Source organism: Topomyia yanbarensis, chromosome 2 (genome assembly GCF_030247195.1).
Source record: "Topomyia yanbarensis strain Yona2022 chromosome 2, ASM3024719v1, whole genome shotgun sequence".
NCBI classification, from domain to species: domain Eukaryota; kingdom Metazoa; phylum Arthropoda; class Insecta; order Diptera; family Culicidae; genus Topomyia; species Topomyia yanbarensis.
In genome coordinates, this window is record NC_080671.1 from 372,199,839 (window position 1) to 372,224,708 (window position 24,870).

The following is a 24,870-nucleotide window of genomic DNA, read 5'->3' on the forward strand; positions in this document are numbered from 1 at the left end:
TTTCACATCATTTGGACAATTCTAGACTCCCCGCCCACTTCGCTTGAAATTTTTGAAATTGGTACTATGGGAAAATATGGAGGAAAAATATATTAAATACTACAACGTTTGAAGTAGCAATTAGAAAATTACAATTTATACCTCTTTATAAAGGAAATAACCTTAGTCTTTGAATGGAGATATTTCTGTTTCTAGCAAAATAAGGCAAACTGGGTCATCTTGGTCCCAAAATCCCCTATTTTGAAAAACATTTCTGCTACGTGATGCAAATCATACATATTGTGCAGTTTTTCTTATGTGAAAAAATCTCAGAAATCGAATGGAACCTTTTTGACTTTTGTCAGAATATGAGAAGTTGGGGTTATAGGGCCTTTTATCATTCATATTAAATTTTATCATTATCTCTATTATTTTTCACTCAATTAATAATAATAAATTGTACCTTGTTTAACGTGAAAAATCTTTAGGAATAAAATAAAAATAGATTCGTTTTCGGTAAAATTCAGAAACATCAAATTATCTGACATATAGTCTCGATTTCACATTTTTATCATAAAATCGAACATATTAACTCCATTTAACAACAAAATTCTTATTAAATTTACCACTTTTAGTGTAAAATACGCTTAGAGATCACATGAGAAAAGTTTCATTCCTGGAAAAATAGGGGAAGTTGAGGTATTAGGACATTTAATGAAAAATAATGTGATTTGTAGACTTAATGTCAAAAAAATTGATGTTTCTGAATTTTACCGAAAACGAATCTATTTTTGATGTATTCCCAATAATTTTCCACGTTCAATAAGTTACATTTTATGAAAATTGATTGAAGAATAATAGAGATATATACACGAGAAAATGATAAAATTTAATATGGATGATAAAAGACCCTATAACCCCAACTTCTCGTATTCGGACAAAGGTCAAAAAGGTTCCATTCGATTTCTGAGATTTTGTCACATTAGAAAAACTGCAAAATATGTATGATTCGCATCGCGGAGCAGAAAAATTATTCAAAATAGAGGATTTTGGGACCAACATGACCCAACCCCACTTTCCCTTATTTTTCTAGAAACAGATATATCTCCATTCAAATACTAAGGTTATTTACATTAAAAAGAGGTATAAATTGTAATTTTCTGATTGCTACTTCAAACGTTGTAGCATTTAATATATTTTTCCTCCATATTTTCCCATAGTACCAATTTCAAAAATTTGACATTTGTCACAATATGATTTTGCAATGTCCTATTAGACATGTTCTATATTCGCATACTAAACATATTCTTTACGGCTTCATAGTTCTATAGAGATCATTAAAGCACACTTAGTGATGAAAAAGGCGAAACAGTGTGCCAGAATAGAGCTAGTTCAGAAGCACCTCTTCTTTCGTTTGGCATGCCGACTGTTTAAATAGATGATTTAGTGCCTATAGAAATGGGATTCGATCCGCAGTCGAAAACCTCGTCTCAATTTGGTATACGCGTTTGATCACTGATCTATGAGAAGATTTTCATGTATACTTGGTTTAATTGGTACACAAACGTCTATTGTGGATTATATTTGCAATTGATTTTTTTCGAAAAATCGTGCAAAATTTACATTTTGATTTTAAGTTTATTGCATGATCATTTATTAAATGAAGGCAGAGGAGTTTAGGTAACTATTGGAACGCATACGTATATTTGGACGGCGCTGGTGGTTGAGTGGAAAGCGTAACCGCCACTCATTCTAGTTGGCCTGGGTTCAATCCCAACCGCGGTCGTTGATATTTTTCTGAGGAGAAAAAATCTGTGGTCACGTCTTCCTTCAGAAGGGAAGTAAAGTCACCTGTCTCCGGTCCATGAGTTGATGGATCGATATCTAGTCCAGATAGTGGATTCACCTCTCTGGCGTCTATAACAAAGAAGTAGAATACAACTTCTATACTTACTAACAAATATCCTCCTCCCGTGATACTTGCGGAGTGCGCAGTAGTATATACGGCCTCTAGAAAAAGCAAGTATCGGACTAATATCCCTTTCCTTTTCTTTCGCGATCTACGTTCGGGCCTGGCCGGCGCCGGTATTGATCAATAAACATTTTAGAATTTCCAGGAGTTGCACATTGAAAGATGTTTCGCTACTCCCAGGCATTAATTATCTACTGATTCCCTGTGCAGCTTCGGCTAGTTAGCAATGGAAATGTTAACTTATAGCTTATCTAGAGTTTTAAATTAGAGCTTATGTTTACTTGGGTAACGACACAAAACAATTAAAACAGAGCATTCTGCACCCCCGGAAGGATGCTGAACGATCTGCAGGTGATACAATAGCTGAAATAATACTTCCAACCCCCGGAGGGACTTAGAATTTTTATTTTAACGGTGAGCATATTCCGTCATCCATTTTAATCACCGGTTAATTAAGATCAGTCTACCTTCTCATCTCGCCCAGAGTAGAAACTAAAAATCGTTCCGCTATAGATACACGGCAAAAACAACTGCAGACGAATTGTGTTGCTATTGGTTTTTGGAAATGTCCTGTAAGACCAGCTACTCGGGAAGTGAAACAATTACGAAATGTACAGATTGTGCTCAATCTGGGAGAAGTTAACGCCCTGCAAATGCACCATATCAAACAATCAACAAAGTCGTTTGTTTCGCGGAACAACGTGCAGACCACCAACGGAAGCTGCCACGTTAACAACATCATCTCCGCAGGGCTCTAGAGAGATGTGCTTACACGAATTATCTCCACACGCCCCACGTGATTAACAAATGTATGTCAAGATACGGAGAAGTGGCTTACATAAGAGCTGTAACTTCGCATTTTCCCGGGTGTCCCTAACGTTGTTTTTGTGGTAAGAATGCTCCCGTACAAACCAACTTTTTCAAACGTCACAATTTAATGCGGATCAACCGAAAATGGGACGTTTCATCAGACAATACTGGTTATGCAACCATGGTAGATTCTTATGCGTGAATTCTACAAAAAGACAATGCACCACGGAAAACTTCGTGCAAAAGCAGCTAAGAAAAGCTCACCTACTGTAACCGTAAACAGCATACCGTTATCTTATACGGATCTGACAGGAATAAATATTCACTCAGCAACAATCACGCCCAGTGTCTCCAAGCCAACAACCGGCACCACCAGCAAAGGGGCGAACGTAGAAGAGGACGGATTCGTTTGTCCGTGCCCTCGCATTTCTGTTTGACGCTTTCTTCGAAAATACTTTGAATTGGCTTCTCAATATTTTGTAGTGTATTTCTTCGATTCAAATAATAAAACTCGTTTTATAAACTTGTACACAACGTAGACAACTCCCTTGAGAACATTTGTTTTAACAAATGTCAACTATCAAATAAAGTTTTCGTTTTTAACGCTTTTATTATATAACAATTTAATAAGGCGAATGATTACAAAGAAATTACTAATGCTATTTTTATTGCTCTTCTATGAAAACCGGACTATCTTCCTATCTTCCGGGTAAAAACGCGGGCTCCCTAATACGACCCGGGCCCCAGGGCAATTGCCCTGGCTGCCTCCCTCTCATCTGGCCTGCCAACACGTTGGGAAGAGGTTGGAATTATGCAGAAGTATTCAATAAGCTAATATAAGAACGAAATTAATTTCATTACAATCTGATATTATTCCATTGTATAATTTTTTCTACTCGAGAGTAAAAAAGACACAAAATGTTAACATCAACGAAGATCAATAACAGTTTTAATTTTTCTAGGTCCAACGGCACCGTATCAGCTCTGGTAATCCCACATCACCAGCTATCCGAAGACCAATGTTGAATTTCAAGCGAAGTTTGCACACTAGCTCCGAGGAGGGCAGCATGGCATCGTTCAAGTCGAACTCGCTTGTATCTGCCTCGAAGGACTACGTGGAGTCACTGCATCAGAACTCTCGTGCAACGTTACTGTACGGGAAGAACAACGTTCAAGTCCTACCGGTAAGCAGTCCTTCGTAACAAAAAGAATTTTCTTGTCATTGAAAAAAAATTAAACTTGTAGAAAGATGCCAACGAGCCGATGCCCGGCTACCTAAGTTTACATCAAACCGTACAATCGTTGACCATCAAGTGGACTCCGAACCAACTGATGAATGGGTACACCGAGGCGGAGAACATCGACAAAAGCTCATATTGGACGTATGCACTGAATGTGAATGTCGATGAAATTGTATACGTTCACTGCCACCAGGCGAGGGGTGGGGATACTGGCGGTACCATCATTCTAGTAGGACAGGATGGTGTGCAACGATCACCGATTCTTTTTCCCGAAGGTGGACACATGGCGGCGTTCTTGAGTTGTCTGGAAACAGGTGGGATACATTTAGATGTTCGACGAATTGTTTATCTTAAATTAATGTATATATTCAGGTCTACTGCCTCATGGCCAACTAGATCCTCCTTTATGGTCACAACGGGGCATAGGTCGTATCTTCCCTTGGCCACATAAATCTCGTCGTAGACCAATGCCTTCCTTGCTGGAGGCTGCAACCAGTGACGAGTTACCGATTGACTACGTATTTCGGGTTGTCAATAAAAGCAACACTGAGGAATTTCGTAAGTTTGTCTGACAGATGGAAGTTTGATATGAGTTCGCGTACTTATTCAATTTTTCTCTGGCAGTGGCCACACACTCGATTTTGGACATAGGACGAACTAGTCCTCGGTACAGGGCACAGCTCAGCAGTTGTTCGACCAACGAAAGCAGTGACTGTTCCAGTAAGAGCCTCTCAATTGATGCTATGTCTATTGACAGCCCTAATGTAAGTATAATTCTACCAACTCAAATACTTCAATTCCTATCGTTCACTCCCAATTTACAGCCTATCACCAATCAGTCAACCAGTATTGCCCTCGTTTGCTCAACAATGAAACGACAAATCATATCCAGGGCATTCTATGGCTGGCTTGCATACTGCCGTCATCTATCGACAGTTCGCACTCATCTGTCCGGATTGGTTAATGGCCGTATTACTCCGGATAGTGAGTCTCGGTTTGTGGGACTACTGGCTTGGTTTACAAAGCATTTTTATTTCAGTTGGTGCCGAGGAAGGATTAACCAGAGCTCGCTGGGAGGGTCTTCATGATGACAGGGGAGTAGTGGCGGACGACCAAGAAGTTTACCGATTGGTTTACTTTGGCGGAGTTGAACAAGACATTAGGAGAGATGTTTGGCCATATTTGCTAGGCCATTACAGTTTCGGTACAACGCCCCAAGAACGAACCGAATTGGACGAGACTACAAAGCACTACTATGAAACAACGATGAGTGAATGGTTAGCCGTTGAGGCTATTGTGCGCCAGAGGGATAAGGAGAAGACTGCAGTTGCTGTGGCGAAACTCAGCTCCGGAAGTGGGAGTCTGGACAACAAAAGCAAAGACGTGGAAGAGGAGGAAATAGAAAATGAGGTGTTTGAGGAGAATGGTTTCTCCGATATGTCTGAGCCGGAGGTGGACGATGACGAAGAAAGTTCGAAAACCAAGCAGACTGAGCCGACCGACGAACCAGAAAAGGCGGATACCGAAGAGGGTGAAAAACTGGGATCATCGAATAGACTGGAGCTTCCGTTTTCCGATCACAGTAAAGAAATGGATAGCAATAAAAGTTCTCCTTCAGACTCTTCATATGCCACGGTGGGTAATGATTTTGTAGACGTGGCTGATATGTTGCCGATATCTATGAATGATAACGGAGGAGGTGAGCAAGAGAATGGAGAAGTCGATGAGGAAGAAGAAGAAGAAGAATGCTCGATTCAATCCCCTGGACAGCCGAGGGCAGTTATCGTAACCGATGCTTCGATTGATGTGACTATGATGATCGATAGTAAAGAGCCGAATAACAACATTTTGGAAGAATTGCCAGAAGAGGGAGCTATAGCCAGTGTTCAGCTGGATGCTTTACAGGAACCGAAGTCCACTTGTGTTTCGCCGGCTAGCTCGAATGGTGGAATCTATAGCGTAAGTTTTTTTTTATCGAAAATACTCCTGGCCTCTGGAAAAATTATAACTTTTTTTTATTTCAGAGTGAACTCCTGGAATCATTTGGATTGAATTTACATAGAATAGAGAAGGATGTTCAAAGATGTGATCGAAACTATTGGTATTTTGCAAATGAAAACTTGGATAAGCTACGGAATGTGATATGCACGTTAGTATTCATTTCAAAAATATTTTTTACATTTCTTGCAAAAGAAATGTATAGGATTCGCTCAAACTTTGAAAACTTTTTCTGAGGCCCGGAGGGCCGAGTCTCATATGTGTGTCTGTATGTGTGTTTGTATTTTTATAGCAAGGTTTAAAAAGCTTCAAAAGCCTGGTCTATAGTGTGTTGGCACTGTGTGGGATTCACGACTCACGTTCGTGCCTAACCACTAAAAACAATCCTTACTTTTCACGCTCTTCTTCCCCACGGAACTACGTCAGGGTATTACTTCGTGGGGGGGGGGGGGGGATCGTTGTGCTTTCGTTGCACCTCATTCTTCAGCTCTATCTCGGAGCCTCATTTGGTTCATGGAATGGCTCGACCTATGCGCTTTGATTTACTTTCGATTCTTCTCTTACTTCTTGTCTCCATCTATTACTTCGCTATTAGCTCTCATTCCCGAAAGCAGTTTAGGTGCTGTTTTCTGAGCCATTTAGCTCATGTTTTCGTGCCCAACGGTGAACTCATCCTACTCGGACCGATAGTTCCCCGACGGAGGAATTTCCCCCGACTCCAATACCCGCTGCCTTGAGCCATTTAGCTACCAGCTTTATCGAGATCAACTCAGATATTATCCTACTCCGACTGTGAGCTCCCCGATAACGGTATTGTTTTCGTTACCGGTATTTGTTTCGTGAGCCAATTAGCTCCCTTTTTTGTCACGATTCTGTCGGGTAGTCCACGGCGACTAATCTACGCTACCGTGAATTCCCCGGCGGTAGATTGCTCCCGATACCGATGTACGTTTCTGTGAGCCATTAAGTTCCACTCTTCGTCTACTCGATCCAGTCCCCGTGGAGATGGAGGTCTACCCAGCGATTCCGGGTGGAGCGTAGCTTCCGGTTCACTGGCGCCCCAACGACCCACTGCTAGCTATTCGTCGCGGTCTACTCGGTCTAATCCCCGGCGGTGGATCTAGTCTACTCATAAGCTACCCAGAAGGGTGTCGAGGTCGATCCGACGAAGCCCAATGTCCGATTCACTGGCGCCCCGGCGACCCACACCCGGTGCTACGTCGCGTACTACTCAACTAGTCCCCGGCGGTGAACCTAGTCTAAACAGTCGGAGAGTTCTTTCTCCGGTGGCGGAATTTCTCTCGAAATTCGATTTGTGGCTTCACAGCAACTTTCTAGCCAATGACGCTGCTTGGATGGTCTCTTCGTCACTTCCTCTGCAGCTCGGAGAGTATACTCGTAACCACTCTGTTGACAACGTCCCAGGTATGCTCGTCGTAGCACATCTCTTTGACGTTATTGTAAACTGTCATACCAGGCATACCCCTTCGAACTTCTTCGAACCTAGGGCATTCGAAGATCATGTGATTCGGTGTCTCTTGCACGTTCACACACTTCGGGCAAAGAGGTCACGAAGCGTGTCCAAACCGATGCAGGTACTTCCGGAAGCATCCGTGCACGGACAAAAACTGCGTTAAATGGAAGTCCACCTCTCCATGCTTCCTACGCACCCAAGGCGACACATTTGGGATGAGCCGGTGGGTACACCTTCCTATCATCACGTTGTCCCACTCTTGCTATCAATTAGCCAACTTCTTAGGATACTTTTTTGTCTGGTTCCGCTTTGAGTTCAGCGCAGCAGCCTATACACCATACCTCAGTATTGAGGATGAGACACCCGCCAGGAGACGTCTCGTGCTACATCTTGCTCCTCCAATGTTTGGCATGATCCTCGCCACTACGTTAGTCGACCATCACACCCAGGTGCTTCAGCGCACGCATCAATGGAATTGTGTGTCCCCCGACGCTGATCACGAGGCGTCGGATTTTTTACTCTGGCTAACCAACACTACCTCCATCTTTTGGAGAGCCCGGTGCAACTTGGCGTCAGCCATCCAGGTTTCCACGATGCCTATTGTCTCTGCCGTCAACACCACCTTCTCAAGGATCTCACCGTTTATTGTCAGGACAACGTCATCTGCAAATCCGACGATCTCGACTCTCCTGAGCAGTTGCAGTGTTAACACTCCGTTGTACATGATATTTCAGTGCGTTGGACCAAATATGGAGCCCAGAGTTACTCCTGTCATGACTTTTCCCCATGCTCGTCCTGTAGACCAGTACTCGGTTCTGAATGACTTTCCAGACTCTTGTACAAATAGCCCGGGGTCTGCATTCTGTGCAGCTCTACAACGATAACCACCCAGCTAGCGCTGTTGAACGCGTTCTTCACGTCGATCTTAACCTACTATGAAGTTGTGTGACTGACTGGATTTAGTGTCTAACAAGTGCCAATTTTAGTTCTAGCTGTACTAGCTTGAATTTCTCGTTTAACTGACATAGTTACTGATGAGATGAGTTCGTCATACAAATCCGACTTCTTGTAAGTTATGTGAGGAACGCTTATTCACATATTGGTCTAATCCAATCTATTACCTTGCCAGGCACTTGGTTCTCTCAAGTCAAAACACAAGAGTTCGTTTTCGCTTTGTCATCAGTAAACCAAAGCTTCTGTGCTTACCATCCGAGACTTCAATCGGGATTAGTCAGTTGTTTTAGGCGTTCAAGCAAGTTGTGCGACTGTTTGGATTTATGGTCTAACTAGTGCCTAGCTTAAATTCCTCGTCTAAGTTTGTCCTAAGTTGATGCTAGTTCCATCGCTTTTATTGTTGTCGCGTTTGAATGGCTAGAACAAAATCCATAGAGAAATCCATCGGGGTATCCTGTCGCCTCATGTGCGTACAGCTTAAGAGTTATCTTAAAAATTAATATTAGTACAAATTTTTTAAAGGATTCAAATAACCTAATATATCTCGATACCTTGAATAACTATAACTTCAACAAAGCTGTTTCTAATATCATTTTCAACATTTTTACTGAAGACACTAAGTCCCTAAATGATGCTTTTGGAACAGTTGATGCTTCATTATTACTTCAGGGACGAATGACCAGAGAGTTAAAGTGTCCTCAAATAAAACTATCCTATTTTATCCTTCTGGGGGGACTTTTTTTTTTTCAAAAGATGCGTTTCCATGTTATAAAACTTCTCCGAAGACACTAAAACTTTACAATTGACGGATTCGAAATTATGTGATCTTGATCTCAAAGAGCAGTTTTTGAATCTTTATTTCAGTATACCTGACTTTTATGTTGGGTGACACACTCGTCAAAAAGACGATTGAATATAGTAAATCATAACATTTATAATACTTTCCTCCATTTAAGTGTGTTTCCTCCATTTAACCCATTCATGCCCATGTTGTTTGTGGACAACAACGTTTTCAAACAGCTATAACTTTTGATTGAGGCAAGATTTGCTCACGAAAACAAGTAAGGCTAATAAATATGACTATTGCCTTTCATTTAAGTATTAACCGTTACAAGGATCAGCTCTAGAGCTGAAGTTATTGCAATTAGTCTGATTGAATTCCGCTGGAGCAGTGCTGCCAGGGACAGTTTACATTGACGACGGAAAATGATTTTTTCATATATCTTCGTTATGTTGCAATATTATTGAAAACTGTTGAAACTAATTAATTTAGACTGTCTTTGGCTACATTTTCCACACGATTGGACTATTGTAAATATTCCAGGAGAATTGTATTGAGCATTGGAAAATGAAAATTGAGCAGCTTCTAGCACTGCGAGGGAAACACCTATCTTCATGAAAAAAGACTCTTCGTGTTTCTTGACGCCACCGTTTTTAAGGAAAAATAGTATTAAAACCCTACATACACTAGAAAAAAGTTGGGCATGAAAGGGTTAAGAAATTCCTCCATTTATGTGTGTTTCTAATTCGATTTCTATTTACTTTTCATTAGCTATGTATGGGAACATCTGGACGTCGGCTACATGCAGGGAATGTGCGACTTGGTAGCGCCTCTTCTAGTGATCTTTGATGATGAGTCCTTGAGTTATGGCTGCTTCTGTCGGTTCATGGAGCGGATGATTGAAAACTTTCCGAACGGCGTCGCAATGGACATGCATTTTGCTAACATGAGGTAAGAAGAATCCTTTGGGGGATGAATTAAGCACTAACTGTTGATTCCATCTAGATCACTGATTCAGATTCTAGACTCAGAAATGTATGATCTGATGCATGCGCATGGGGACTACACCCATTTCTACTTCTGCTACCGGTGGTTCCTGCTGGACTTCAAACGAGAATTGATCTACGCGGATATCTTTTCCGTGTGGGAGGTCATCTGGGCCGCAAAACATGTGGCATCGGCCCACTTTGTACTATTTCTAGCGCTGGCTCTACTGGAAACGTATCGAGATATAATATTGTCCAATAGTATGGACTTCACCGATATCATAAAATTTTTCAACGGTAAGCTTCTTTATGAGAGTTGGCGGTGCATTCTATACTGAGGTTTCCTATTCGCAGAAATGGCCGAGCGTCACAACACTCCCGCAGTGTTGAAACTAGCTAGAAATCTGGTTTTACAACTGCAAACGATAATCGAAAATAAGTAAGTCTGTTCAGATTGAAAGGGGACTGGGAATGGACACATCTGTACAAAGTTGCTCGTACGCGAAACTGTGGATCAGTTTTGCTGGACTGGACTCCATAATTGTGTATTATGATTGAACCTCACCAAAATTTTACTACAAATGCACTTGCATATTTGTGCGATTAATGATATCAAATATGAATTATACTATAAAAACAATACACAAATAAATACACTCGCGATAGCAAGGAAATAAATGTACTGTCACATACATGTCACTGTTACCTTCTTGTATACACAAAGACACAAAGATAAGTTAAGTATATTTGTATTCAGTATCTAAATTTTTTATTGTTTGTATTTTATTATAATGCATAGTTTAATAAAAAAAAGTTGCTATTTTTAAAAACAAACAGGATATGATAAAACAGTCCCACTACGTTCGCTAAATTTAATGTGCAATGGGGAAACAATATAATCTTCATGTATACTTTCCTGTTTGTAAAATATTTTAGCTATTCCTATAATCTTATACATCATTCAAGGTGTCTACAGATGGTTACTTATGTAACAAATTGTTTTTAATCCTTGAAAGTAATATTTTTAACAATTGTTGTTAGAATGATATATTTTGTCAGATGTAAAAGTTTTGTTAATACATAGGTATGAATATATTTTTCGATCGAAAGACGAGCATTGAACGAACAGGCAATTGTTGGAGTATGCTACTTGTTAGGACGTTCAACTTAGTTCACGTTGTTTTGGCTAGGCTCCAAGAGCAAATCTCTGTTTGTGTTTAACCCCACTATTTCGTAAACTATGTGTCAAAAATCACAAATATAATAATATAAATATCATGAGTTTTATTAGGCATAACAGAAAAACTGAAAAGAAGTAGTGACGTTAAGATTTTTATCAAAATCGCGTCGTCGGATTCTGCTTAAGGGAGTCGATTCAACTATCCAATTGGCAGCATCTGATGACGTATGTGGACACACATCGTTGTCAAATCATTACATCTTCCAAAAGTAGTTGATAACGTGAAACACAAGTGTAAAAGACAAAATCGTAAATTGAGTAGCTCAAGCTACTGTTACTAAATGCCTGTAGTGGACCCATATGACCATTTGTATGACAAAGATGTATTGTAGTTTTAGAGGAACACTAAGAAAGCCAGATGCGGACTGCTTTGGAATTCTGATCGGAAAGGTCAGTGTTGTCAGGGAGAATTTGATACAATTATTATTGTTAGTAGCAGGAGTTTGTAATGACTGAATTGCTGTTTGTGTCCTTTAGGTGAAGTCCCCTGGTACCGAAAGTAATTTTTGTCTTTTCCCTACTTATACAACATACCAGATGTGATGAATGAGTACATGTATGCAAATGAATAAAATACTAAAGAAATGATTGACTACTTTTACTCTTAACAATAACGTGAATCTGAAGAAATCGATTTTTCGAGCCGAATCTTGTCACACTATGTGTGACTAGAGTGTAACTATGTGTGACGAATTTTTAAAGGCTATCCCGTAACTCTTGGATCGTTACTTTTTCTGTTTTGTACGGTGAACCTTGTTTCTGTCTCGCTTTGTGCACATTGTGTAGTTTGCACAGCGCGATGTTTAAAAAACATCCGATTGTCATCCCTGCTTGTGAAGTCGAGATTGACGGTGCGGTCATCTATAAGAGTTTGACATTCGAGAATCTGCTGAAGTATAACTTTAGCTGTTTTGCCCCCCCCCCTTCAGGAATCATGAATCAGAATAAATTAGCTCGACTGGGACACTTTCCATGTTATTCGGAGATTTGTGTCTTGCCGTTTTGTCTCATCATTTTACTGAAATAAAGGTAGGGAATTGGAAAATGACAATACAATATAATCACAACACAAAATAGTAAACAGCCTAAATTCTTCACTCCTGATGGAATAATGAACCATACTTATGAAAGGTATATTCAGAGCCGTAGCGTGGTCTAGTGGCGTCCTTGGTGGAGTCTCAGTTTTGCGCCTCTTTGGTGTTTACTTTGGCTTTTTTTTCAGTTCGACCTTCAAACAATAATTTGTGTACATGGAAATGGCAATTTTTGTTCAAATCTCTTACAGTATATTTATGAAATCAGTCGATGGCGTCGAAGGGAGCATCTATTCAGAAGACTTTTCTTTGGGGTGCCAATGTCATGTATAGAAAACAGGTGATCATCAAATTTAATGACCGGATGCACCTCGAAAAAAGTCTCTTTGCAAAAGTTTAGCTCGATCGGACACGATTAATCTTGACCGATAAGTTCTTGACGTTTTCGCTTTCATAGAGAGCAACGATTTTCAATAGAGTTCAAAATTTTCGGACATTCCTGAAGGGCTGCACAAAAAAGGGTACGAATAAAGTGTTAGCAGGTCATATTGACCCGGATTTCGAACTCAGTTTTAAGACACATTTTCAGCCAAATCATATGAACTTGAATCCAAATTGTTTGGTAGAGTTGTATTTGTAATTGTAATTGAGGGTTTTAACTAAATGGTCATTCGCCCGTTTGTTAGAGTTTCAAATTGCAGTTTCTGGTAAATATTACTGTTTCTGACCAGGTTGGTGGGTGGCAATCGGGGCCGTATGAGGTCATGTTTGCAGAATCGTCATTATAAATCAATGGTTTATTAACAGAATACTAATAATAAACACAAACAAAACAAAATTGAGAATGTACATCTCATTTTTGTACATGATACGACGATGTTCCGCATTACGATTCCGATACCGATTCCGCATTAGAATACTAGCATTTCTCATAATACTGATCAAGCGACAATGTGGTCAATCAATGAAACTGATCCCAAAGTTTTGTAGTAATCTTTTGAATTATAATATTATATAAAATCTCATGTAAAATGATATTGATACTCTGATTCAAATACTGACCCTGGATTCTATGTGAAAATCATCTGGAAGCCGGCTGTTCGGCCATCTATGGGAGCTGTCCATCAATGTCAGCTTCTTTCACCGAACAGCCTAGATAAGCCGTGTAGTGTCGGTAGTGGTTGTTTCAACCGGCTAAGAATTACACTACGGACTACCTGTTCCGGTGGTAACACCAAACAGGGAACCCCAATTCCATAGTGTCATGCGACCCGTGCTATGGGTAAAATTGTTGAGGGGGTTTAAAATATTCTCAATGGCGAACAGAGCCTGGGAAGAGCCGGGCGAACTCCCCAGTAACTGGCTGTGGTCCACTAGGAGGTTGATAACTCTATTATCTTTCTCCGGACAAAACCAGCCTAGAGGCCGCGTGGCATCCGGCGGGTTGAAGTATGTCAGTTATGGAAATAACTGTCAAATTCATTCCCAAAGGTGGCCGCGTCACTTATGAGGAGGCAAAGAGCTTTAGACCGATCAGTCTGACCTCCTTCCTTCTCAAATCAGTGGAACGTTTAATCGACCACTACATTCGGGATGGTAGCTTGGGCGAGCACCCGCTGCATGCAATGCAACATGCATATCAGCGGGGGAAGTCTACTACCACCCTGTTACACAATGTTGTCTACAACATTGAAAAAGCTTTTTCACAAAAGCAATCAAGTTTAGGAGTTTTTCTCGATATTGAAGGTGCTTTTGACAACGTGTCTTTCGAATCCATTTTGGAAGCAGCACGAGATCATGGAGTACCTTCATATATCACGAACTGGATACACGCAATGCTTAGCAACCGACATCTGTGCTCATCGTTAAGACAAGTAGAGATGAGGAAACTGAGTGTCTGCGGATGTCCTCAAGGTGGTGTGCTTTCACCACTTCTATGGAACCTTGTCGCCGATAGCTTGTTGAGAAAACTAAATGAGCTTGGGTTTCCGACGTATGGTTTCGCCGATGATTATCATATAATGATCACCGGTATTTGCATTAACACACTTTTTGATTTGATGCAACAAGCCTTATGTGTTGTTGAGCGGTGGTGTCTTCATGTTGGACTATCAGTTAATCCAAATAAAACCTCAATGGTGCTTTTCACGCAACGAAGGATTACAACCGGAGCTCGTCCATTGCAGTTTTTTGACTCTGAAATTATTGTCGAAGATCCAGTTAAGTACGTTGGGGTAATTCTCGACTCAAAACTTAATTGGACAGCTCACATCGATTTCAGGATCAAGAAAGCTTGCATGGCCTTTGGCCAATGTAGACGGGCTTTCGGCAAATCCTGGGGATTCAAACCCAAGTACATTCAGTGGATCTACACAACAATTGTTAGACCAATACTGCCATACGGGTGCCTTGTTTGGTGGCAGAAGGGAGGAGTCATGACAATCCAATTAAAGTTAAACCATCTTCAGAGGATGGTCTTGATGGCGATGACTGGTGCGTTCTCGACAACACCTACTGCTGCTCTCGAGGCACTCTTGAACATAAAACCACTACATGTGTTTCTGAAACAAGAAGCACTTTCTTGTGCATACCGTCTTAAGGTTATTGGGCTCTGGAACAGTAACCCAATAGATCGTGTAACTAGCCACACAAGACTGTGGCCCCAAATGGTTACTTGGGATGAATATACACTTGCTCCCAGTGACCTTACACTCACATGTAGTTTTCCTACTAAAACTTTCAATGTGAGAATTCCTCTTCGTGAGGAATGGCTGTCTGGCTGGATGGAGCGACAACTTGAAGAATACGTAGTTTGTTATACGGACGGTTCTTTGTTGGAGGGCCGAGCCGGTGCTGGTGTCTATTGTCATGAGATGAGATTAAACCAATCTCATTCGTTTGGTAGATACTGTACCGTATTCCAAGCAGAAATCTTTGCGATTCTGTGTGGCGTACAATCCGCACTTCAACAGGGAATTTGCGGTAAAAGAAACTATTTTTGCTCTGACAGTCAGGCTGCCCTGAAAGCACTTAGTTCGGCAGATTCGAGATCGAAATTAGTAATCGCATGTCGAACTCAAATCGAAGAACTTAGCATTTCAAATGCTATCTACCTTCTATGGGTACCCGGTCATTCCGGTATTACTGGAAATGAACGGGCGGACGAATTGGCTAGAGCTGGCGCTGCGACTGATTTCGTTGGTCCAGAACCAGTTCTACCACTGTCAATAAGTTGGATAAAGCACAAGATTCGCTCTTGGGCTGCATTCGAACATGCCAACCATTGGCGTAGCTTGCAAACTTGCGTTCAAACAAAGGCTTTTCTGCCGGATGTGAGTCCGAAAATGTCAAGAAATTTGTTGCATTTTTCCAAGCACAACTGCAGTATTCTGGTGAGGGCACTGACTGGACATTGCAAACTCAATTATCACATGGCTACTATTCAGCGCGCTGAGTATTATTCATGTGATCTTTTGTGAATCCGATTACGGAACATCATATCATTTGATATGCAATTGCCCTGTATTAATGCAATTGCGCATCCGGATTTTTGGTTCTCCATACATAGATGAACCTATGTACAGAGAGCTGAAATTTAAGGATATGCTTTTGTTCCTAACCCAGTGTGGTAAAGAGCTATAGTTTTTTGTATTTGAATGACAATATCTCTTCGGGGGTGTTGTCGTTCTGTTATCTCAATATCCCCTCGAGGGTGTTGATATATCCGCTCATTGTTTGAGTAGAGGTTATAAATCCCTCCGGGGGTTGGAAGTTTTATTCCTGCTGTTGTAGCACCTGCAGATCGTTCAGCATCACTCCGGGGGTGCAGAATGCTCTGTTTTAATTGTTCTGTGTCGTTGTTTTCCTTACCCCTAACCTTACCACTTCCCCAATCCTTCCCATCAGGAAAATGATGAAAAGACGATTCTTGGCAAGGCACAAATCTCCGATCAACATGAGGAACGTGCCATTTGAGCCAGACGCTACTGATTCCTGATTTGTAGTAATCTTTTGAATTATAATATTATATAAAATCTCATGTAAAATGATATTGATACTCTGATTCAAATACTGACCCTGGATTCTATGTGAAAATCATCTGGAAGATCAGTAATATCTGTAAAACTGACTAATTCATGAATCTAGCTCTAGAATTTCGAAAACATTTGTTTCGTGAATTTCGGAAACTCGATGAGCGCTATATGGAAGCGTCTATCCGCGGCAAACTTGGTTGAGTGGATCCCGTACGAGGCTGATATTTTTTCACTCGTCGATCTGTACACATCGTACATTCTCACACTCTCACACTGGTATCTCGTTATTCTGATCTCGGGAAATTAGCCCGTGTACGCTAACGAATTCGACTAGCAAATCTACATTAATTGACTTGTACTGTGAGCCGTGGTTACAAACATTGCTTCACAGTTTAATGGCAGTGTTGGTAAACACGGCTCACAGTAAAAGTGATTATTTATGTCGACTTCGTCTGTGTGCACAGTCGAATAGTTCCCGTGCATCAGAATATTGCTCTCGCTCGCTCAATCGCGATTCTTGCATAGAGTACTTGACAATCTGTAACTGTATTAGTGTGTTCAACGATTTGTTTTCCTCCACCTGTCATAATGTTTCGATTTTCGAACAAATTCGGAGAAGAGGTTGTGTCACTGGAGCCGGAATACGAACTGGAACCAGCCAGAATTCCGCTTCACTTCCGGCTGAGCTTAACTGGGGAGATGCTGACATGCACACATCAGTAAGTCGCTATCTCGATCCGAGTCTCGGGCGTTTTTCAATGTTTATTTACCGCTCTTTCTCTCATTATGGTAAACGAAAAATAGATACGGTGTTCAGTAAAACCTTTGCAACGATGTTCACTTCGTATATCTTCAACCGAGATGCATTATAGTATACACCTCGATCTTCAACGTATTTGTTTTCGTTCGTTTATTCATTCGGATGGTAGTCGTTTATGTTGAACTCGCTATTAATCGTTGACGAGAATGCGATATCAGAAGTCAAATACAAATACCAAGAATACATGCAAGGCCTGTATTCACTAAGTGTGAATTAAAATAAAATAATAACAAACATTTTATCCTTTCCCGTATGACTCATATATCTAGGCTTTATTCTCCATAATTTGTTCAGGTTGCATTGGCATAAATTCGTAGTTCCGAATGAAAACTTGACCCTATTGGTCACATAATGGCCATCCGGATAATCCAGAACATTCGCTGAGCTGATCAATTCATATAGTTGGTCTTAGAACTAGGTGATTTTGGTTACGTAATGACCTTCCGGAAGATCTAGAACGTCCGTGGAACTGGTCAATTCATGAGCCTTGTCATAAAGAACTGAGATTTTTTTTGGAAAATTGTTGGGAATATCATTCGCATGAATTCGTACTTGTGACTGGAATAGGAACCCTATTAATAACGTAGTGACCTTCCGGAAGATCCGGAACTGGAATTTTTATTGCAAAGAAATCGTATATGTGATCGGAACAAAGACCCTATTGGTTTCGTAGAAACTTTCTGGAATATCCACAAAAACCACTTCAGTCAGCTTCTGGAATATCCACAAAAACAACTAGATTCCATTATTGACCGGTTACACGGATGTTCCGGATCTTTCCGATATTTTCGAGTATTTTCCAGAGTTGAGTCAAAGCATCAACATCATTTTAGATGGAATTTTATATAAGCTTTTAAACATATTACATATTGATTCACCACAGTGTTGCTTACTCAATATTATGAGAAATACTATTACCTCCGGAATCGGCATCGGAATCTTAATCCGGAAGATCCAAGATCGGTCTTATCATGTACAAACTTGATATTTACATTCTCATTTTTGTTTTGTTTTTGTTCATTATTAGTATTCTGTCAATAAACCTGTGTTTTAAGACGACCGTTCTGCATATAGCTATATCTTCCAAACATGACCCCCTTCGGCACCGATTCCTACTGGCCAACCTGGTCAGATACAATAATATTTAGCAAAACCTGAAAATTGAAACTCTAACAAAAAATTTGGGTAACGTGTCGCCAAACAAGGGCGTTTCTAGAACAACCGTGTCCAGTGACTTCAAAAAATCTCCTACATTTTTCGAAGCTCCACTGCGGCATACTGACCAGGGCTCTAACCGGCCACTGCAAACTCAACTATCACATGGCAACTATTCAGCGCGCTGAGTCTTTTTCATGTGATCTTTGTGAATCCGACTATGGAACCTAATATCACCTGATGTGCAACTGCCCAGCAGTAGCGCAATTGCGATTTCGATTTTTCGGCCGTCCTTACATAGACGACACCATGTTTGGACCACTGAAACTCAGAGACATATAAAAGTTTCTTGTCTAATTGTTTTTGTGATGAAAACACGGCAAGGCACAAATTCCCGACTAAATACGGGGAACGTGCCATTTGAGCCAATATCTTCTGATTCCTGATAGTTGGAACCCTAAATCCCTGCCATCTTTTTATTTGTTCTGCTCCCAAGCCCAGTTCGTTGGAAAAATTCTATCATAAATGTCCATTTTCACTTGAAAGATGTTATTTTTTTTAAATTTCACGAAACTTTGGTTTTAAACTGCGAAGTCCCGTTCCAATTTTTTTCAAAAGTTTCTTCATGACGATAGTTGGAACCCTAATTACGAAAACTAGAGAGTGCGGAAACTCATCCGACGCGGCATATCTCCCGAAATTACCCTAAATAAACATGCATTAATTGTCATTTATGCTAATATGTAGGCTTATACATGTCACCAACGAACATTCGAAATAGTAGAAGAGGAACTTTATACTTAAATTGTAGGTTCGAGTTAGGTTGTGAAAATGACAACACAATGTTGAACAGAATATCAAAAGACATTGCAAGTAAAAGCACATTCCATTTGCAATCCACCTTGCGATGTGTCGATTGGCCGTTCCCACTTCGTTTAGGATGTGTTTCGCTGCCGATTTAAAATTCAAGGGTCAATCGGTATTGAACTACTTGTACGGCATATAAAATTAGCACACGGAATTGAATATCAATCTGCAATTGCTGCAAGGAATGTGTACAGAGTGTTGCATCGTAGTGCTTAATTGCAATTTGCTAGCAACGGTTGTGTCCCAGTTTCCCAATCAAAACTATTGGATGTGTTAAAACCACTCGTAGGACTACCGAACATGGCACTGGTTCTGAAATCTCTGTATCAACATTACAATTATTACTACCACGATGCCCAAGGTATTACTGAGAATGGTTCTTCGAAATGGTTTTTGAAATGATGATAATTTTAGATCCTCGAACAACCGATTTGGTGTTGATGAATCCTCCTTGGATGCCACTAGCTCTGATCGCTAGTTACATGTACTTTGTTCAGAGTTTGGGACCGAGATTAATGGCGAACCGAAAGGCTTTCGAGCTTCGACAAACGCTGTTAATGTACAACATACTACAAGTGATCCTCAACATATACTTAGCGTATGCCGTAAGTGCGGGTTTTCGATTATCAGTTTTCGTATTTACATTGCTTGTATTCTAGGGCACTAAATTGATGATTGAAAAACGTGTATCCTTGCTCTGCGAGCCAGTAGATCGATCGCTCAGTGAAACGGCTGTGAAGGAAGTTCAACTAGTGCATTATTACTATCTGCTCAAAGTGCTGGATTTAGTCGATACTGTTTGTTCATTTTAGATTTGTTAACTCATTCACATAACTTATTGTTTATAATTTGCTTTCAAGGTATTCTTCGTACTTCGCAAAAAACAAAGTCACGTTTCGTTTCTACACGTGTACCATCATGCGGGAATGGCGCTGGTTCCGTTCTTCTACGCCCGAATATATCCCGGCGGACACGGATCAATGCTGGGCGTTATCAACGTGTACGTCCATGCGGCAATGTATTTTTACTTCTTTTTGACTGTTTACCGGCCTGAGTTGACTAAAAACGCCCGTTGGAAGAAATATATCACTGTTTTGCAGATGGTGCAATTCGCCGTGCTGGCGGTTTACTTCGGGTTGCCGGTACTACTAAATTACGAGTGTGGCATACCCAACTTCTGGTTTTGCGGTGTTTTGATACAGTGTCTTTTCATGCTAGCTATGTTTGGCGACTTCTATCGGAAGGCCTATGGACGTAAGAAGGAAAAGTAGAATAAAACAATAAAGATTGGTTTCGACATGTTAGGCATTTTAAAATAAATTTTGCTTTTTATGAACATACTATTTGGCACAAGATTTTTTTTCCTATTCGTTAATTTAATCCGACTCGTTGCGCGAGCTTAACGGAGCCGTGCGTCTTATTTATTTTCAACAGATTGATGAGCAGCTTTGGGTTAATGTACCGAACGCATGTAGAATATTCTTAAGCTGCTGATTTTAGTTTTGATTAAGCCGGATTAATGTCAAACGCAAACATAAATTACGAGTCACGGCGACAGATACGCATCCAACCAAAGAATCGTTATTCCTTATTTTTCAGTACAAACGCGAGGCTCGAAAATGAATCATCCTGATTCTAATTCATGTGCAGGGGATTCACCAAAACATTCTGTTAGCGAAGTGGCATGTTTATTGAAATATTATGTCTTTTCTGAAGCCACATTGTGTCCAGTTTCATCACATCAGGAATGTGGTACTGCTCACGGTCAATGTGTTAATAATAGCACTTTTATTAGCCCCGTAGTTTAAAAATAAAGATCAATTTTTGTGAAGTACATTCCTTTAAAGACATATTCGTGAAATCGTAACCAAGACATATTTTTAAAAGTTGAATTTTTTAGGCACATTGTTACTTGGTTTTCGCAAATCATCATGGTGTTATGTCAGTACTATTAAAATGCATGACTAAATCGAACAGACAAAGGAACACACGGAATATGCACTTTTGATTTCAACTAGCTCAGTCCGAAGTAAAACGCGTCAAACTGAGCGGTATTGATGTAGTTTATAGCACGTGTACTAATATATTAGATATAGTTTGTCATTAGAACTTCAGGATATCCACGTCATTTTTGCACTACGCGGAAACCGTGGCCAAAAATTAATTCGTTATTTAGACTAAGAAAAAGATTCAGATAATTAATATTTAAAAACACGGTGTCTCTGGTAGAACAATATTTAATCGAAAAAATCAGTACTGAAGTACTCACTAATCGAATGTTTAGGTACTCCTCTTTCATCTTAGACTAAATTTGAAATGTTCTATTGGGGGGTCTAGAACAGTATTTTTTTTAATATTTTGATGATTATTTTTGAAGGTTGCGTTTTAATGAATAGCTCTCAGAAGATATCTCACTTCCCGAGCAGCACCGCTTGTTGAATAGCAGTTTCTACAACAAAACTTGTTGAAAAGAAGCGTACATAAACCATTATTCAACTGATTTAGCAACTGAAAAAGCGCACCAGCAAAAGTTTATGGTTATGCAACAAACCGCGGCCATTACATGTTGCAAGTGTTGCTTGGGTTTTAGGGTGATGAATCATTAGACATACAGTATCAGAAAAAGGAGCTTGTTCCGTTAATAAATATCTCCAAAAACACCAATGACCGACATTTAGCCAATTTCACATTAATTCACATTTTAAATTTGAATAATATTTTTACTCGGGGTATTTTTTTTATCTCTGGTAGAACAATATTATCACAAACAAATAAATATCACTGATGTACTCACCATCCGGAAACTTGCTTCTCATTTGAATTTTGAATCGTTCTTCCTAAGGGTCTTGAACATTTTTATTTTAGAAAAATAAATATCATGGTTATATACATATGGACACTTCATTACTAGTTTGTACGTCGATCTTAGAAAATAACTTCTTTTATCACTATGCTATATTTCACCCTAAGGAGGAAAATTTGGTAAAAACCAAAATTTTTCACTAGGGTGAAAATTTTGTTGGTAAAAACCAGTCTTTGTACAGGAGGGCACACATCCTTATTTCATACTATGTTGCGTTTCGGCTTCGCCTCATCAGAAACCGACACTAACTTATTGTCGGAATAGATAAGCGCCGGCTTGACGCAAATCCCTTAAAACTAAAACACACTATGTGTTTCAATCGGACGACTGATCAAACGTGATGTCCCGTTCGAGCAGAAGTTCTGTTTATGCCGATGAGACACAGTGAAGCCGAAACTTGTCTTGGCTTAGCAGGCCTATGCGAAAGCACTATGCTATATTTCACCCTTAGGAGGAAAATTTGGTAAAAACCAAAATTTCTCACTAGGGTGAAAATTTTGTTGGTCCGACAATAAGTTAGTGTCGGTTTCTGATGAGGCGAAGCCGAAATGCAAAATAGTATGAAATAAGGATTTGTGCCCTCCTGTACAAAGACTGGTTTTTACCAACAAAATTTTCACCCTAGTGAGAAATTGTGGTTTTTACCAAATTTTCCTCCTTAGGGTGAAATATAGCATAGTGCTTTCGCATAGGCCTGCTAAGCCAAGACAAGTTTCGGCTTCACTGTGTCTCATCGGCATAAACAGAACTTCTGCTCGAACGGGACATCACGTTTGATCAGTCGTCCGATTGAAACACATAGTGTGTTTTAGTTTTAAGGGATTTGCGTCAAGCCGGCGCTAATCTATTCCGACAATAAGTTAGTGTCGGTTTCTGATGAGGCGAAGCCGAAACGCAACATAGTATGAACTTCTTTTATGAAAATTGATGAATAATTGTTATCGGAAAATAAATAATAGTTAATGATTTGTTTGTTCGATAATTTGTGTACTTTGAATTCAATTAGTTATGTGTATGTATTGTTTAATATTTCAGATAGTAAGGGGATGGCTCTAAAGAGGTTGATATATCTAGAGAGAAGAATGGGTCGTGATGCTGAACTTTCTAACACGCTTCGCGCAAAGATAGTCGAGTATGAACAGAAGGCATACATACGAATGTTAACCCCGAGCGAAGCTTCAACTAAACATCCACGGGCATGGTACCTGCCGATTTTCCCTGTATTCAATCGAAATAAACCAGGGAAATTACGGATCGTTTGGGATGCAGCAGCTACAGTTGGTGGAATATCGCTCAACTCACTCCTGTTAAGTGGTCCGGATCAGCTAACATCTCTGCCATCGGTACTCTACGGGTTTCGGGAGTTTCGAATTGCGATTGCCGAAGATGTCCGCGAAATGTTCCATCAGGTGCTTATGAATGAAGATGATCAAAATAGTCAACGTTTCTTGTGGAGAGATGGTGATTCCAGCCGTGAACCGGATATATACGTCACAAGGGTGATGACTTTCGGAGCAACATGCTCTCCTAGCTACGCACAGTTTGTGAAGAACGCCAATGCGGTCCGATTCCAGCACAAGTTGCTCCGAACCGTAGAATGTATCATCAAGGAACACTATGTTGATGACATGCTAGCTAGTGTCGAGTCCGAGCAGGAAGCAGTGTGACTAGCCAATGAGGTTCGCTACATTCATTCAGCGGCCAGCTTCGAAATTGGCTTTCTAACTCAAGGAAAGTTTTAGAATGGCTGGATGGGCATCAGCAAGCAGAGAAAAATATGAATTTTTCTTGTAAAATGGAAACGGAAAAGGTCCTCGGGATGTGGTGGTGTACTGAGACTGACACATTTACCTTCAAGCTTTCCCCAAATCACGACCAAGATATTCTTTCCGGTCGTAAATGCCCAACGAAGCGGGATGTGCTAAGGACACTTATGACTATATATGATCCTCTGGGCTTAATTGCGAACTTTCTGATGTTTCTGAAAGTATGAATTCAGGAAATTTGGCGCGCTGGATCGCACTGGGATAACGAAATATCGCTAGCATTGGCTGAGAAATGGCAATTATGGTTAAGACTTCTTCCCCAAGTAGAAACGGTGAGAGTTCCACGCTGCTATCGTCATCTTACGTCGGCTGAAGGAAATAATGTGATTCAGTTACATGTATTCGTGGATGCAAGCGAGAACGGAGTGGCCGCGGTTGCTTATCTTAGATTTGAGCAAAACGGTGTCATCGAATGCGCCTTAGTTGGATCAAAACACGAGTTGCTCTCTTGAGGTACCTCTCTATACCACTTTAGAGCTGCAAGTAGCTGTTGTAGGGGCTGGCAAACAGCATCATGAAATCACATCGCTTAAACATTTCGGCACGATATTTCTGGACTGATTCGCGAGATGTCGTATGTTGGCTTAGATCAGATCATCAACGCTACAGTTAATTTGTGGCATCCAGAGTTGGTGAAATTCTCGAAACGACGGACCTGAGTGAGTGGAACTGGCTTTCGACGAAATTAAACGTTGCTGATGAGGGCACTAAATGGCAGAAACTTCCCAATCTATTGCCATCAAGTCGATGGTCCCGTGGCCCGGAATTTTTGTGGAACATGATGCGTGAATGGCCATTGGACAGAAAAGACCCTGGATCAACCTCGGAAGAATTGC

General features: G+C 40.5%; 2 protein-coding genes across 3 annotated transcripts in view; both read left to right on the forward strand.

Moving 5' to 3' along the window:
• LOC131684551 (small G protein signaling modulator 1-like) overlaps positions 1-12,023 on the forward strand; it is a 42,743-nt gene extending 30,720 nt beyond the window's left edge. For both annotated transcript variants that reach the window (XM_058967536.1, XM_058967537.1), the window contains exons 5-14: positions 3,724-3,945; positions 4,007-4,316; positions 4,375-4,560; positions 4,627-4,766; positions 4,827-4,986; positions 5,042-5,961; positions 6,027-6,151; positions 9,981-10,160; positions 10,215-10,492; positions 10,550-12,023. In XM_058967536.1, coding sequence (XP_058823519.1) covers positions 3,724-3,945; positions 4,007-4,316; positions 4,375-4,560; positions 4,627-4,766; positions 4,827-4,986; positions 5,042-5,961; positions 6,027-6,151; positions 9,981-10,160; positions 10,215-10,492; positions 10,550-10,638 — 2,610 coding nt within the window. In that variant the 3' untranslated portion in view covers positions 10,639-12,023. The remainder of the gene's footprint in view (positions 1-3,723; positions 3,946-4,006; positions 4,317-4,374; positions 4,561-4,626; positions 4,767-4,826; positions 4,987-5,041; positions 5,962-6,026; positions 6,152-9,980; positions 10,161-10,214; positions 10,493-10,549) is intronic.
• Positions 12,024-19,504: 7,481 nt separating this feature from the next.
• LOC131681562 (elongation of very long chain fatty acids protein AAEL008004-like) lies at positions 19,505-20,688 on the forward strand. The gene is made up of 4 exons (XM_058962401.1): positions 19,505-19,706; positions 19,760-19,950; positions 20,005-20,142; positions 20,206-20,688. The coding sequence occupies exons 1-4, from the start codon at positions 19,646-19,648 to the stop codon at positions 20,614-20,616; spliced, it is 801 nt and encodes a 266-aa protein (XP_058818384.1). The 5' UTR covers positions 19,505-19,645; the 3' UTR covers positions 20,617-20,688.
• The last annotated feature ends 4,182 nt before the right edge of the window (positions 20,689-24,870 follow it).

Coding starts and splice junctions, on each gene's coding strand:
- LOC131681562 (XM_058962401.1), top strand. CDS start 19,646: ATGGCACTGGTTCTGAAATCTCTGTATCAACATTACAATTATTACTAC. Junction 19,951..20,004: donor ACATATACTTAGCGTATGCC/GTAAGTGCGGGT, acceptor CTTGTATTCTAG/GGCACTAAATTGATGATTGA. Junction 20,143..20,205: donor TGCTGGATTTAGTCGATACT/GTTTGTTCATTT, acceptor TTTGCTTTCAAG/GTATTCTTCGTACTTCGCAA.